The 17,182-nt window shown below is 39.2% G+C and overlaps 1 protein-coding gene across 2 annotated transcripts in view; it reads right to left on the minus strand.

The window, feature by feature from the left end:
* The window catches only part of SPTLC3 (serine palmitoyltransferase long chain base subunit 3), a 153,164-nt gene that overhangs the window by 99,408 nt on the left and 36,574 nt on the right, over positions 1 to 17,182 (minus strand). For both annotated transcript variants that reach the window (XM_017517454.2, XM_017517453.2), the window contains one exon: positions 10,664 to 10,849. In XM_017517454.2, the coding sequence (XP_017372943.1) occupies positions 10,664 to 10,849 (186 nt within the window). The remainder of the gene's footprint in view (positions 1 to 10,663; positions 10,850 to 17,182) is intronic.

The following is a 17,182-nucleotide window of genomic DNA, read 5'->3' on the forward strand; positions in this document are numbered from 1 at the left end:
AATTAAAAATTATTTTTTACCTCACACAGCAAATAGAAATAAACTGGATGGATGGATAGATTTATGGACTAGATGATTAAAATAAACACCCCAAATCACAAAAGTTCTGAATGAAATTATAGTGAAATTTTATAAACATGACTAACACCCCTCCCAAAAGAGATAGAAAACTAACATCAAAACTAATAACAACAATGAAAACATAAATGTTTGCTCTATATGACTTAAACATTTATGTGTGGCTAAATAGAATGCAAATAGTGTTAAGAGCCAAGAAACAGAATTGGAGAAATATTTTAAATACATTTAGTGGAAAAGTTATTGATATAAGAGCACATAAAAAGAATTCCTCTAAATCAATTTTCAAAAAGTTTAATAAAATTATGAGCAAAGGGTGGGAACAGCCAGTTTGAGAAGAGTTAAGTGTAAATAACTAAAAAGTGTATTTCAAGAAGTGCAGCCCTACTATTAATCAGGAAAATGCAAATTAAGACAAATAAATAATGTTCACCCATCAGATTAGCAAAACAATTTTTAAATGTTGATAATAATCAACCTATGATGTGTTGGCAAGGAAGCATGCATTATTAGATAACTGTTCACTGGAGTCAGTCTAGGCAAGCATTTCTGAAAGGCAATTTTGCAGTATGTCTCAGAAGTTAAAATGTGTATGCCTTGGACTCAGAAAGCCACTTCTAGGAATTATCCTAGAATAAATTCATTAGGGCTTGTCTTAACCCACCCTTTCACTGGTTGGCTTTGTGCAAGTGATATGTATGTGTGTAAATACATAACGTGGTTATATTATACAAATAAAATATTTTATACATATTATATATATATATCTACAAATAGTTGTTGGTCTCTATTGAGTATTCACTGTGGAAGACTGTGATCTGATTTTACCAATGATCTTATTTAGCAAAATATTTCTTGGCCTTTGGTATTTTGGGGTTGCCTTTTCAGCCTATGGCACATGCTCTGCCAGATACAATTGTGGACAACTTTTGCCCCTTCTTGCTTTTTAGCCAGAAGATATTTAGATCCAAGCTTGGTAGGAGAGATGGGGGATTTTGCTGGCCAGTGATTCTGGCTGCATTTAAAGCTATTGGTTTCTTGGTGATAGCTGAGTCAAAGAGTGAGCCATGTAGATAACCGAAGGAGGGCCATTCCAAGCAGAGGACTATGCAAGTGGAAATTACTTGAGGCAGGCATGGGTGGCTGGTGCCTGAGGAATAGCAAGGAGGTCCTAGTGTCTGAAGCAGTGCTTGGGAGTGAAGAGGAAGAAAAGGGATGAAGTTAGAGACATAGAGAGTCTGTGTTCTGCAGAGCCTCTGGTAGCTCTACTTGGAGGGAGATGGGAAGATTGTAAAGGGTTCTGGCCGGACGTGTGCTGTGACCTGACTTAGGATTTTAACTATCACATTGCTTGTTAGTTGAGAAGAGACTGTTGGGTTCAAGGGTGGAAGCAGGGTACATCTGAGGTAAGAGGAGATGGTGGTTTGGACAAAGCTTGTAGCAACACGGATGGTAAGAAGTAGTCTGATAATAAATACACAATGTATTTTGAACATAGAACTGACAGCATTGGCCTACAGATTTGACTTTGGGTGCAAAAGAAAGAACTGAGTCAAAGATGACTCGGAGGTTTTACCCAGAGCACCTGGACTGGTGGAGTTGCCATTTACTTACTTGGAGATTGTGAAACGCATAGGTTTGGCGGGGAAACTCAACACACAGTTTTGGATGTATCAAGGCTGAATGACTGCTGATGACTGTGAGCTAGAGCATAGGTGGCCTCGACAGGAACCCAGACACCTCCCCTGTGGTGACAGGTGGAAGGCCAAGTATGTGAGCACAGTGCAGGTAGGTGGTGGAGGGAGCAGGTGGATGTGCTGACCTTTTCCTATTTTCTCAATGAAATAGGAAGTGTGAGACAAAGTAACAAATGTTAGAAACTATTTTTTTCTTATTTCTGCTTGCCTGCATCATTTGACAAGGCCCCTGACTCTGTGACAATATGCAGCTTTCTAGAAAGATGCTTTGAAGACAAAACAGGATAGAGCATATGGCTCCCCATGTCTCTACCCTGAGTCACTATATTCCTCAAAAGATAAATTACTTCAGAATGTCTGTTATTAAAAAGCTAAATCAATAACAGATGTTGGCAAGATTGTGGAGAAAAAAGGGATGCTTATACATTGTTGGTGGGAATGTAAATTAGTACAAGTTTTATGGAAAACAGCATGGAGATTTCTCAAAGAACTAAAAATGGAATTACCATTTGATCCAGCAATCCCACTGCTGGGGAATTATTATATCAGAAAGATATATAGCACTATTGACAGACAACAGCAGAGATGTGAAATCAACCCAACAGTCCATCAGCTAATGATTGGCTAAATAAACTGTGGTGTGTGGGGCCAGGTGCGGTGGCTCATGCCTGTAATCCCAGCACTTTGGGTAGGCAGATCATGGGGTCAGGACTTTGAGTACACCCTGGCTGACATGGTGAAACCCCATCTCTACTAAAAATACAAAAATTAGCTAGGCATGGTGGTGGGTGTCTGTAATGCCAGCTTCTTGGGAGGCTGAGGCAGGAGAATTGCTTGAGCCTGGGAGGCAGAGGCAGGAGAATTGCTTGAGCCTGGGAGGCAGAGGCAGTGAGGCGAGATTGCACCATTGCACTCCAGTCTGGGCAACAGAGCAAGACTGTGTCTCCAAAAAAAAAAAAAAGGAAAATGTGCACACACACAATGGAATATGGAATACTATTCAGACATAAAAAAGATTGAAATCATGTCTGCCTTCCTCCCCATCACCTATATCTGGCATTTCTCCCCATGAAATCATGTCTTTTGCAGCAACAGGGATGGAATTGTAGGCTATCTTAAGTGAAACAACTCAGACATAGAAAATCAAGTAACACATGTTCTTACTTCTAAGTGAGAGCTAAATAACGCATGCACACGGATGTAGAGAGTAAAATAAGAGACACTGGAGAGTCGAAAGCGGGGAGGGTGGGAGGAGGTCGAGGAATGAGAAATAACTTAAAGGGTACAATGCACATTACTTAGGTGATGATTATACAAAAAGCCCATACTTTACCACTACACAATATATCTACATAACAAAACTGCAATTTTACCCATTAAAACCATCATTCTCAGCAAACTGACACAAGAACAGAAAATAAGACACCGCATGTTCTCACTCATAGGTGGGTGTTGAACAGTGAGAACACATGGACACAGGGAGGAGAGCATCACACACCAGGGTCTGTCGGGGAAATAGGGGAGGGACGGTGAGGGGTGTGGAGTTAGGAAGAGATAGCATGGGGAGAAATGCAAGATATAGGTGATGGGGAGGAAGGCAGCAAATCACACTGCCATGTGTGTACCTATGCAACAATCTTGCATGTTCTTCACATGTACCCCAAAACCTAAAATGCAATAATATATATATATATATAAATTCAAAAATAAAATGGGGCAATTCCTAAATAAATGAATAAATAAATTTAGTACTTGCTTTCCTACACATAAGGTAATGTCTAATGGGGTTAGTGGTTATGCTTCTGTAAACTATAATCAGACGTTCTCTTGCACCCAAACTTAGATGTGATTTTGCATATACTGAATCTTTACCACGGTATATGAACTGTGATCTGAAATGCTGCATTGGAGCAGTCTGATAGAACCTGTCTAAAGGGCTACTCTGAGGCCCTAGGCCTCAGTTTATAGTCCTCAGGAAGACTGCTAAATAAAACTAACCTTAATTCTTTAAAAACTTAATTCTTTTTCTGTAGTTGATAGATGCAAGATTATTAGCTGAAAGTCAGGAAGTACAAGAAGTGTTACAGGTTTGATGGGAAAGAGGAAAGTATGAGTTGCCAGCTAGAACAGTCAGTGACTGGAGGTCCTAAGTAACAGTGTGATTGGCAGGCAGCACCAAGGGCTGTATTGAGGCTAGTGGTCCTGAATTTGAAGGACAACCAATCAGCATGGGGGTGAGTATCAAGATGAGGCCATTTCAAAGCCCATGGAATGTAAGCTGGTTAGAAGGAAGAAAAAGAGAACCTGGGAGAGGGCAGGAGAATGAAAAGATCTTAAAATCAAGGGATTGTGGGCTCCAAGGGTGGAGTTGTGGGGGTGGTAAAAGAGGCACTGGAGGGAGTACTACAGAGAGAAAGCTAGCAATAACAAATGCGTGGGGCAGAACAGCTCATTCCAATGCCCAGCCAAGGTTGTAAAGCATTGATCTGGTATTATCAGCTGCTCATCTGTAATAGTTAACTGCCAAGGTCTACCACAATAAAGTACAGATGGACTGAGACTATCTTTCCTGCAAGGGATAGTAGGATAGTTGTATACGTGAAAGGGGATTTCAAGGAGGTTTCAAGGGATGGTGCTGCCTGCACCTGAATGCAGGTGATAGCTGAATTTCAAATTGAGAATCTCTAGAACAGCAGTGCTTCTCAAACTTTAATGTGTAGCTGTATCACCTGAGGATCATGACAAAATGAGTCTGATGTTCTGATGTTCTGGACTACACAGAGATCAGATGGGATGGAAACCATTTATTTTGTAAAGAAAGGTAAATTATTAATTTATTTAATTCAATGCCTTTCTCCTATGGTGCTGTTTGAGCAGTTCTTATAGCAACAGGGGCAAGTGTTGAAGTGTAGGGCTGACATTTGATGTCCATAGCCCATTGTTCAGGACTGAGGCATCTATTCCCCTAGTTGCTAGGAGCCTTGGAGGCTTACAACTCTATGAGGATTGCCTGAGTCTGACGGGATCTTCCTCAACTGAGATCCCTGGTGGCAGCTTCTATCAATGTAGGAATCAAAAGATCTAGCCACCTTCCTTCAGATCAGATGACTCTTGACAGGCCCTCCCATCTCCAGGGCTCCTTGTGGGATTTGTTGAGGCCTTTGCTGGGTCTGAATCATCTCAATTCACTCCATCCCCTCTTCCCTCTCCAACTCCCCCACTCCTGAGCCATGCTGTTGCCTTCTCTGCCTCACAGGTGATGATCCCAGGAGCATAACCCAATAACCTTCCTGCATTCAGGCTACCATCTCAACAGTAGGCTTCCTAGGAAACAGCTTGTCATGGGTACTTTTTTTTTTCTGATAAAATGTAAGAAATTGCTTTAGAATAACCAAGAAGACTAGACCTGCTGGGTTAATAGAGCAACTATATTGAAAGATTAGAAAATAGATTGTAGAGCTGAAGCACAAGCCTTCCAAGAAATGCCACACCTGAGAAATTTACATTTGATTCAGCCTTTGTCTCAGTGCTCTGAAATGTGCTGATTTATTATGAATTAGTTACTTGTACCTGGTGAGGGCCGTGGAGATCACTGTGAGAATGCCCAAGGAGAATTCCCCTTCGAATCTCTTTTTCTCAGTTTCTTTATCAGCTCTACTAGGACCAGGGAAACCTGCATCTCTGGAAGCATGCTGAATTGCCTCTTCCTTGATTTAACTGTTTCTTTGTCCTTTATCATTCAAGAATCTTTATGTCCTCAAAGCTGCCTGTGGCCATCATTTTGCCAACAGAACCATTTCATTGTGATGGATGTGATGTTACTATCCAAATGTAACATCTGATGTATCTGCCCCAACTAGAATTTGAGATTCCCCTATTTTCCTCCTTCCATCTTATCTTCTGTACACTCAGCCACCAAGACTTGTTGATGCCTCCTAAATATGCTCTACAATTAATTTTCTTTTCCTTCCATCTGCCTCTTTCCTAGTTCAAGCACAAATAATCTTTTTCTAAACTACTATTAACTGTTTTTCTTGTCCCTTGCTTTTAGTCTTGAATTGGGATTCTGTCTCTGAAATCTATTAAATTCTCTGAAGTTCTTCACTTTCTTTTCATCCTATCTCTTTTTCTCTATGGACTTTCCATGGGAGTTCTTGTCTACTTCCCTGGCTTTGATTACTGTTGATATGCTGAAAATAAACTTAGCATGTTACAATGTCCCACTGAGACTTTTTCCAGAGGTCCAGACCTTGAAGTTTAGCTGCTGGTTCTTCAAACTCAACTTGTTAAAAAATGAGTTGACCACTTTCTCCTTCCAACTGGATCTTGCTCCTCTATTCCCCATCTCAATGAATGACACCACCTTCTGTCATAAACCTGGATATGGTCTTTCTTTGTCAATTTCCCTATTTCCTTAAGTCAAATCAACCATCTGTAACTCCACCTCTTAAACATCTCCTGGCCTTTTCTCTTGTCGCCATTTCTATTGTCACTACCTTGGTCCCAGGCCAACTATCTCATTTAGATTTTTTTAAACCTGTATATCTGCATCAGCCTCATTTCTTTTTTGAGCTCTCTGTTTTCTTTCTGCAATCCATTTCTCATAGGGTAGAGAGAATGATCCTTCTGTCTACAAATATGCATTCCTTTGCCTGAAGTCTTTCAATGCTTTCCCATTGTTCCATTATTCTTATAATACATGTCCATGGCTTATAAAAAACCCATTGTAGTCTGGCCCCTTTTTGCCTCTCAAGCAGTCTTTCTCCCCACATACTCCCACTCTCATTCACAACACGAGGTCACTGGAATTCCATGGTTCCTTGAATGCACAATGCTTTCTCTAACCTCTGGACCATCTTGTATCATATTGTCTCTTCTTAGAGACTCCCTTTCCCTTCTTGATTCACCTTTTGCCTTACTACTTACTCATCAGCTTCTAGATCTCAATTTAACTTTATCTTTCACCCAGAAGTTTTCATTAAACACCAAATCAGATTAGACATTTGTCTTTGCTCTCATGGTGCCCTGTACTTACCTCTACTTTGTCTCTTAGCAAATTCTATTGCTTTTTTATGTTTAGCTTTCTGAGGGCAGGAATTTCATCTGTTTTGGTTATTCTTGTAGTCCTAGGTCATAACACAGTGCCTGGCACAAAATACATGCTCAAAAATAATACAATTTGATTAATTAATGAATTAACACATGGCTTGGGACAAGCAGTGCCCTCTTTTGAGAATGTTCTCCTTTGCACCCTTGCTAACTTGGCAAACTCCTGCTCACCATTCAAGCCTCAGCATCAATGTTTCTTGACTCCCTAAGGGAGTTGCAGTCCCTGTGACCCATATCACCCTCTTCCCCTTCATCATTTTTAGTATATTATTTGCTAGTGAGTCTGTTTGGACACCACACTTCAAAATCTCTAATGGTAGACACTGTCTTTTCATCTATGAATATTAGCACCCATTATCTGCTATAGAGCAAATGCTTAAATGCTTGCTAAAAGTTGGAGGGATTATAGTAATAATCTGATTTTTTTTTTCTGAAGATGATACACTTGACTTAATATAGTTCCAAGTAATTCCACATAGTTTGTTCATGAATGTGTAATAAGTTGTTTTTCTTACTGTGGGTACTAGTTGCTAAGTTATAGAATTTTCTCAATTCATTGAAGTTTGTATCTCACCTATGTTCTTTGTTTAGATGTGTTCAAGTCTCCATCACATGGAATGACGCATGCCCATATAATATTCCAAACTAAGTTTCAGAAAAAAGAGATTCATGACATCCTTTGGACCGATTTAGAAAACACAATGCAGGATCTTTACAGACATCTGAATATTTTCTAGGCTGTCCTATAGTACTGTGCAAAAATGAGAAAATGTAGACTTATGCAGGCTATCTAAAGTACTTAGATCAGTGATTGTACACTGTGGGTGATTTTGTGCCCCATGAGACATTTGGCAATGTCTGGAGACATTTGAGTTGTCACAGGTGTATATGTGAGTGATAATGGCTGATCTAATCAGAGGATGCTGTTAAAATTCTTTTTTTTTAAAAAAATTAATTATTGTCTTCTGCTAGCTTTTGAATTTGTTTGCTTTTGCTTCTCTAGTTCTTTTAATTGTGATGTTAGGGTGTTGATTTTAGATCTTTCTTGCTTGATTCTGTGGGTATTTGGTGCAATAAATTTCCCTCTAAACACTGCTTTGGCTGTGTCCCAGAGATTCTGGTACATCATGTATTTGTTCTCAGTGGTTTCAAAGAACTTATTTATTTCTGCCTTAATTTCATTATTTACTCAGTAGTCATTCAGGAGCAGGTTGTTCACTTTTCATGTAGTTGTGAGGTTTTGAGTGAGTTTCTTAATCCCGAGTTCTAATTTGATTGCACTGTAGTCTGAGAGGGTGTTACAATTTTTGTTCTTTTGCATTTGCTGAGGAATGTTTTACTTCCAATTATGTGGTCAACTTTTGAATAAGTGCAATGTGGTGCTGAGAAGAATGTATATTCTGTCTATTTGGGGTGAAGAGTTCTGTAGATGTCTATTAGATCCACTTATTCCAGAACTGAGTTCAAGTCCTGAATATCCTTGTTAATTTTTGCTTTGTTGATCTGTCTGATATTGACAGTGGGGTGTTAAAGTCTCCCACTATTATTGTGTGGGAATCTAAATCTCTTTATAAGTCTCTAAGAACTTGCTTTATGTATCCGAGTGCTTCTGTATTGGGTGCATATATATTTAGGATAGTTAACTCTTCTTGTTGCATTGATCCCTTTACCATTATGTAATGCTCTTCTTTGCCTTTTTTGATCTTTGTTGGTTTAAAGTCTGTTTATCAGAGGGTTGGATTGCAAAACCCTGTTTTTTTTTGTTTTTTTTTGCTTTCCATTTGCTTGGTAAATATTCCTCCATGAACAAAGCCTTCCAGAAATATGGGACTATGTGAAAAGACCAAACCTACGTTTGATTGGTGTACCTGAAAGTGATTGGGTGGATGGCACCAACTTGGAAAACACTCTTTAGGATGTTATCCAGGAGAACTTCCCCAACCTGTCAAGACAGGCTGACATTCAAATTCAGGAAATACAGAGAGCATCACAAAGATGTTCTATGTGTGTCTTTGCATGTGAGGTGGGTCTCCTGAATACAGTACACTGATGGTGTACTTCACTTTTTATCCAGTTTGCCAGTCTGTGTCTTTTAATTGGGGCATTTAGCCCATTTACATTTAAGGTTAATATTGTTATGTGTGAATTTGATCCTGTCATTATGATGCTAGCTGGTTATTTTGCCTGTCATTAGTTGATGCAGTTTCTTCATGGTGTTGATGGCCTTTACAATTTGGTATGTTTTTGCAGTGATTGTTACCAGTTTTTCCTTTCCATATTTAGTGCTTCCTTCAGGAGCTCTTTTAAGACAGGACTGATGGTGACAAACTTTCTCAGCATTTGCTTGTCTATAAAGGATTTTATTTCTCCATTGTTTATGAAGCTTAGTTTGGCTGGATATGAAATTCTGGGTTGAAAATTCTTTAAGAATATTGAATATTGGCCCCCACTCACTTCTGGCTTGTAGACATATAATCATCAAATTCACCAAGATTGAAGTTAAGGAAAAAATGCTAAGGGCAGCCAGCGAGAAAGGTTGGGTTACCCACAAAGGGAAGCCCATGAGACTAGTAGCGGATTGCTGAGACTTTCTGGAGCATTTCTAAAAGTTTGTCCAAAATTTTCTGAATTTTTGATTGTTTTTTGTTTAAGCCATCTATTTCCCGGAATATTTCTACTTTCACTTCTTGTATCATTTTTTGGATTTCCTTGCTCTGGGATTTGCCTTTCTCTGGTCTCTCCCTGATTAGTTTAATAACTAACCTTCTGAATTCTTTTTCAGGTAAATCAGGGATTTCTTCTTGGTTTGGATCCATTGCTGGTGAACTAGTGTGATTCTTTAGGGGGTGTTGAACAGCCTTGTTTTGTCATGTTACTAGGGTTACTTTTCTGATTCCTTCTCATTTGGATAGGCTCTGTCAGAGGGAAGGTCTGGGGTGAAGGCTGTTGGTCAGATTCCTTTGTCCCACAGAGTGTTCCCCTGATGCAGTACTCTTCCCCTTTTCCTATGAATGTGGCTTCCTGTGAACTGAACTGCAGTGATTGTTGTCTCTCTTCTGGGTATAGCCACCCACTGAATCTACCTGGCTCCAGGCTGGTACTGGAAGTTGACTCCACAAAGTCCTGTGATGTCAACCATCTATGGGTCTCTCAGCCATGAATACCAGGGCCTGTTCCAGTGGAGGTGGTGGAGGGTGCAATGGACTCCATGAGTGGTGGAGTCCAGGCTTAGCTTTGGTGTTGGTGGTTTAATGCTTTATTTTTTAGATGCTGTTCACATTCTTACAATGTGCCAAAGAATTGGTTCAAAATATTAATAATGTCAAAGATGAGAAATCAGACTTAGATGAAATAAAAGTCTCAGTTCACTCAAATGCACTTTCCTTTTCAGGATAGAGCATAAATAATACTCTACTTACAACCACAAGACCTAAGTACAGTCCCACCCAGGAGCCCTTGCTCTTATATTTTGATGCTTTTATCTTTAAATTTTTATTTTAATATCTATCTCATGGGGTTGTTACAAAAAGTAAATATTATAAGCTATGGGAAAAGCCTTAGTTCAGTATCTGGCAAATAGTTGCCCATGAGATGTTTGTAAAACCAGGTCCATAAACAACATGGGGGATGGGGTTTAGGAGGTAGAGATGAATGAAATTTACCCTGAATAGTTCCTGAGTACCTCATGCTTTCTAGGATTGCGCCTACGTCACCACTTTTGGGAACACTTTAGAGAGGAGTGGGCATTAACAAAGATCCAGGGACATACACATACGTACTTTTTGTTCTTTTCGCTCCACAGCTGCGTTGCATTTTTCTATTCCCCAGTTTCTCAAAAAATCTCTGAGATAGCCAAACAGGGTTCCAATTCCATATCCCATGTAAGTGAAAACCATAACATGAAGGGGTGCTTCCTCAAAGGATTCAACAATGAGCTTATCATAAAAATGTGGCTTCCCATTTTGCTGAAAACACAGAAGAAAATCCAAGATTAGCATTCTCCTGCTACACATATGCTATGATAAAATTGTGAATTTTCAACCCTTTAAATAAATTCTAAAGACCATATATAAGATTGTAAAAAAATTAGACACTGATCATTAAAGAGAATAATCACAAATGCAAACTTTATTTTACAAGCTATAGTAACATAATTGATTCAAGCAAAAGTTCTCAACAGAAACTCAACGATTAGGTGAAGAGTTAATGAGGAATAGAGTGTGTGCAGGTTGCTAAAGTATGACCCCATAGCCTACTTCCTAATCACAAACTTGGGGTTGTTACCTTAACCAGGTGATCAAATTATATCACAAATGTTAGAACAAGCAGCCACTCTACATTCCTGTCATGTGTGATATTCAATACACAGCACACCTATGAAATATTTTACCCGAACTTAGTTAAGCTCTTATGTCTAACTTCCATTTTACAAGAAATACTAGGCTAAACAAACATGGTACACAATCAGATAATACGGAATGTAGAACTTACATATGTATTATCTTCATTCCTTCTACATTTTTGAGAAGCAGAATTTTTGGAATCTGTGTGATTTAGTCACTGGGAGTTTTATCCCAAGCCACAAAATAGATGAAAAGCAAATCAGTCTGGTAGATGAATATTTTAAATCTCTACGTTCTTATTCTTAAAGAAATTTTTAAAAGCCATATTTTATAGTGATACCTAACATTTGAATTCTTAAGTCAAAATACAACAAAATATTATTAAAATTATTTGCCTCCTTATTTATTTATTATTTCAGGTTACCACTATAGATACCCCAAACTAACACTGGTGGATATTCCTGTCTAGTGTGTCATCCCAAACACTACTTGATGGTATAAAATAATGAAAATGAAAGAACACTGGTTAATATGCAGTCTTGAGTAAAAGGAAAATGACAGGTCACATTCTTGACTTGTATATAGGGCATTTGTTGCAGCCTTCCATGAGCAAACAATGTGTTTAGCACTGGGGATTAAAAGATGAACAAGACGGACCCCATTCCTAGTCCTCCCTCTGACTATGTCCTTACCCCAGTCATGTAGGTCTGACAGATGGCTGATCTTGCTATGCTATTTTAGTACAAACCTTTGGCTCCCTTCCTTGGCTCTGTTCTGCACTTGACCATTGGACTACATCAATCTCCATCCAGCATTCCAGGTGACCTCCTGGCCCAGTTAAAATCCACCATCCTTCTGCATCACGGGTACACAAAATTGGTTTCCTTGCTGGATTTATCCAGACTCTAGCAAAAGAGACTCAGAGTCTCATAAGGAAGACATGATGGAACTTTATATCTGATTAGATATAAAGTTAAGGAAGAGGAAAAAGAAAAGTATCTGCAAGGAGCAGTATAGTATTGTTGATAAGAAGAGAGAAGGACTTGGAAGGAGGGCTGCTTTTTGGAGAGAAGACATGAGTCTGTACAGAAAATGCTAAGTTAGGGGTAGTGATTGCCTGCAGGAATTCCCAGAGCAGTGAGGAATGCAGGAAAAAAGAAAGACCCTGACTCAGTCAATTACTATGGGCCACAGTTTAAGTGATGGTTGAAGGTGAATGTGATAAGGTACAAATCATAAAGAGGGAAGAGCAGTAGGCTTGGGACAGAATTTGTGGACACAGTGCTTTTTTGGGTACCGCAGAAGAAAAAGGGTGAATAAAGAGAACCCAGTGTGGGTGACCTCAGAACCTTAATTTAACCTGTTCACAAATTAACCCCTTTGGCTGACTTAGAGAATGGATAAGTTATGTGGATGTACATAAAGAGAGAAAATGTGAGGACATTCGAGTTCAACCCATGGGAGTCTTTTTCCTTTCCTGGTCTCATCTTCATTTCTGAGCTTCACATGTAACCAAATCAAGTGGAGTGTTTCTCTTGAAATCCATGGGCAGTTTCTGCTTCAATTAGCTCAGAGGCAACCCTGCACTGTACATCACAGCTGGTCTACCTAGATGCAAATAAAACTCACAGTTGGTTGCACAGACTGGGCCTATATGTAACTATTTATTTGCTCCTGTGACTTGTTCTGGTAGCAAGTAATAACACAAAGGAGAAAATTTCAACAATATTCATCAGCCCAAACCGATATCTACTTTCCTCTCATATGAATAGATACATTTTTAATTTAATTTAACTTAATTAATTTTATTTGGCAGAGAAAAAATGAGATATCTTCCCAGAGTAAAAAGCTATCTGGAAATGTAGTGGTCTTCCTTAACAGATAGATAGTGACTCATTTACTATATTGTTTTACTTATAATTGAAGTCAGTCACAACAGATTCCTCAATCTGTCGTTGGATAGTTATTTTGAAACATAAAATTTCATCCTATCACAGTAAATGTAGTAAGTAAATTTGCTTAGTAAGTTTACATTTGCTAAGCACTTGTTATTACTGCAGATAAGCATTGCTTTGTTTAATACACTTTGGCTTGTTCTACCTTTTCTTTTACAGCGTTAAAAATAAACAGATCCTGAGCCACACTGCCCACAGTGTCTAGTCATTTGGGATACTGTGACATCCTGGGGTTTGTTTAATTTCCTGTACCTTCTGTCATATCTGGAAATAAACTGGGTGCTGGAATATGCAGGGAGGACCCACCTTTATGGACAATTACTCTTCCATTCAATGGGTAGCTCTTTTACTGGCTGTCTTAGGCTAATATTAAAGGAGCTATGAACTCAATAAATACAGTATGTTTCCTCCAGAATCAATAGTACAATAGGGTGTGTGTGTGTGTGTGTGTGTGTGTGTTTGTGTGGTGGGGACACAAATGTTCATAATATAGAGCAAAACGTGAATGTCATAGGATGATACTAATGAAGGGACCACATCACACTGGGTGATCAGGAGTGGTTCCCGAGGAGGCTGACCTGGAGCCTGGTGTTGCTGGGAGGTTGAGCATAACAATGAAGATGACTTGCTCAGGGCTCAGACTTTGCTGATGGTGTGACCTTGTGAAAGTCACTTAATTTTTTGAGGCCTCAAATGTCTCCAGTGTAAAGTGGAGCTAGTAAAGGTTGTTTCTGAAAATTAGGTGAGATAATATATGCAGGTTAACTGCCACAACACAAAAACTCATTAAATGTTATGGTTTTTGTTAAATATTCTGAATAGAGATGAGAGATTAAAGTTTTAGAATGAATAATGCTGCTTTTAGAGACATATTTGAGAAAAAAGAGAAAGAGAATATATACATGTGTATATATTGACCGAGGATATATATGGCTTCTTTGTTGGATTTGTCCAGACTCTGGCGAAATGACTGAGAGTCTCATGAAGAAAGACATGAGACCAAAGATATACACTGACCTAGGATATATTGATAAGAATATAATGTATTGGCCAGGCACAGTGGCTCACACCTGTAATCTTAACACTCTGGGAGACTAAGGTGAGTAGATCACCTGAGATCAGGAGTTCAAGACCAGCCTGGTCAACATGGTGAAACCCCATCTCTACCAAAACATATAAAAATCAGCCAGGCATGGTGCCAGGTGCCTGTAATCCCAGCTACTCAGGAGGCTGAGGCAGGGATAACTGTTTGAACCTGGCAGGCGGAGGTTGCAGTCAGCTGGGATTGCGCCATTGCATGCCAGTCTGGGTGACAGAGCAAGACTCCGTCAAAAAAAAAAGAAGAAGAATATAATGTATCAATACATAGGGAAAAGGGGGAGAATGATGGTCCTCTAAGGAGAGAGCAAGTGGGAGAGGGAGGAAGAAGTGGGAGACAAAAGAGTGATACAAAGTTGAGACACTGAAGTTCAACAAGACCATTGCATATGTGGACTCTCACAAGAAAACTTGAGGGAGTAATTTTATCAGCCGTTATTTCTGCAGTTTTATCAGACTACAGGGATTTAAGGAGAGAGAGAATGTGAAGACAATGGGATAGGGAGCTGAGGGGACTTATTAGAGAAGTGTAGTGGTAGGGAAGAGGACAGAGAGAAGGTGAAGGCTTTGGTTACTAATAGTTACAGGAGTTGCATATTTTGCAATAAAGAAATACTGAGTGTATACAGGAGCTAAGAAAAATATTTAATAGATTAAGCATAATTGAAGAAACAGGTAAGAGACAGTATAAGCCCTTTGACCTCTTGAGGGATGCAGGATGAAGAGTGCATGTGACTGTCCTGACCACAAGGACACAGACTATGTCAGCACTTTGAAAAATGTGGTGCAGACCCTTCTTGTGCTCTAGCTCTTTAGAAATATTAAACAAAAGGATGAGCAAATCTAAAACCAACTTAAGACTGCAAATTCACCACCCATTCATAAAGAGACTTTTGTTTTCAGAGTGAGGGAGCCCATGTAACATGACACATTCCACTACACAGCTGGGTTAGTCCTTGGAAAAAAAAAAGTCAGGATGAGAATGAGGAGGAAGAGGATGCTTTCAGGCCTTAGATACTCTAGAAGGGCAGGAAGCTTGGGGTTAAGATTAGCTCAAGGAGAACGAAGGCAAAGGAAATCTAGAGCACTGGAGCTAATGAGAGGGCTATGTTCCTTTCTGAAGTGGAATGTACACGGGGTTTTCCACATCATGATTAAGATTGGCATAGATCCTTCTCTGAGGGAGAATACAAACTTCCAAGGATACTGGCATTTAAGAATAAGTTTCTGCCTACATTGTAGCAGTTAGGTTTTGAGAAAGGAAACAACCACTGTGAGTGTTATAGAATAAGGGATTTACTTTAAACATTATGTGGTATCCAAATTAGGAGCTGCTTAAAAATCTGTGGAAGGTAGATAATTTTCCTGCTGGTGGCATAAAGAACTTCAGAGATCATCTTCACAGTAGAAAAAAATAATAATTGGTAAAAGTTATAAAAACATAACCTTTTAAAGTATTTGGACATTGTCTTAAGGGCATCTAGCAAATGAAGAAACATTTATTTAAGAAAATATACTAAATATCAAAAAAGAACAGTGAGAGTCTGTGGCATTGAGCCATGACCTACTCTCTCCCTTCACCTCCCAGTACAGCAAGTAAAAACATTCCGCTTTGAGCAGGTGGCCAAGAAGATGGAGCTTCCTGTTCCCTGCTTCAGGCAAGGATTATGGTATTTCTTTGAGAGGGGCAAGCTACCATCATTTCTTATCACTCACAGTTCTGTTTTGCAGAGGCTAAATTCTGTGCAAGTGTGGCTGAGAGGTTGAGGGTTTGTTTCCTTCAATGAACACCCAACTCTTAGAGACTCTATACCAGACATGGCATGCTGGGAATACTGGAGCCCCTATTACCCTTACTTCAGCTCACTAGCAGGATAGACGTTCCATGGTAGAAGAGGAAAGCCAAGAAAACCAGAAGGTATTGAGCCACCATCCTTTCCCTGGCTTTGAAGCAGTGATTCATTGGCTTTGCCCAGCAGGAGAGAGAGCTCCAGAGCATTTCCCAAGAGAACTTATTTTATTTCATACAAAGAGTAGGGAAGTTCTAGATTAAAAGGTGCTCTTGAAAACAGTGGAGATTATGGTGGTGAACAATTTAGAGGAGATTGGTAGCTCCATAAAAGCAACAAGCTAGACTTCAGGTAGGTAGTTTAGCCAGGGAGAACCAGGGAAATTGACAGCTATGTAGAATCCTCTTAAGATCAGAATAAATCTCAAAGACTGGCCTCAGAAACTAAACCTACCAAGATCATGAATTTAACTGGATCAGATTGTGAAGCAATTTATGCCCCAGGGCATTGCTCAAACCAATAGAGCAATCAGGCAGCAAGTAGTGGAGACTCATAGTTGGGATTGATACCAACAGATGAAGATAGCTTTACAGAGTGAGTTGGGAAAGGCATAGTCATATAGAAGCTTTCTAAACTCACTGTCATTTCAATGACATGCTGAAGTCTGCACTCTCTAAGGGACAACCTTAGAGGTTTTACACTGTGAGGTAGGTCAATAAAAAAATAAGCAAACACAACAAAGACAATCCTCTGTTGGGGACAGGGGAGCAGTGATTAGTCTTCAGAGTTGCTACAATTTATTTAAAATGTTCAGTTTTAAGCCAAAAATATGGGTCATGTAAAGAAACAGAAAAATGTAATCTACATAAGAAAAAAGTCAGACAACAGATATTACTTATGAGAAGGACCAAGATGTTGGACTTAGTAAATACTGCAACGTAGCTATTACAAATATGTGTAAAGAACTAAAGGAAACCATGTTAAAGAAGCAAAAGAAGGTATGATGACAATGTCTTATCAAATAGAAAATACTTATAAAGAGATAGAAATTACAAAAGAAAAAGAACCAAATGGGAATTCTGAAATACAAAAGTGTAATAACAGAAACAAAA

Source organism: Cebus imitator, unplaced genomic scaffold (genome assembly GCF_001604975.1).
Source record: "Cebus imitator isolate Cc_AM_T3 unplaced genomic scaffold, Cebus_imitator-1.0 Scaffold632, whole genome shotgun sequence".
NCBI lineage: Eukaryota > Metazoa > Chordata > Mammalia > Primates > Cebidae > Cebus > Cebus imitator.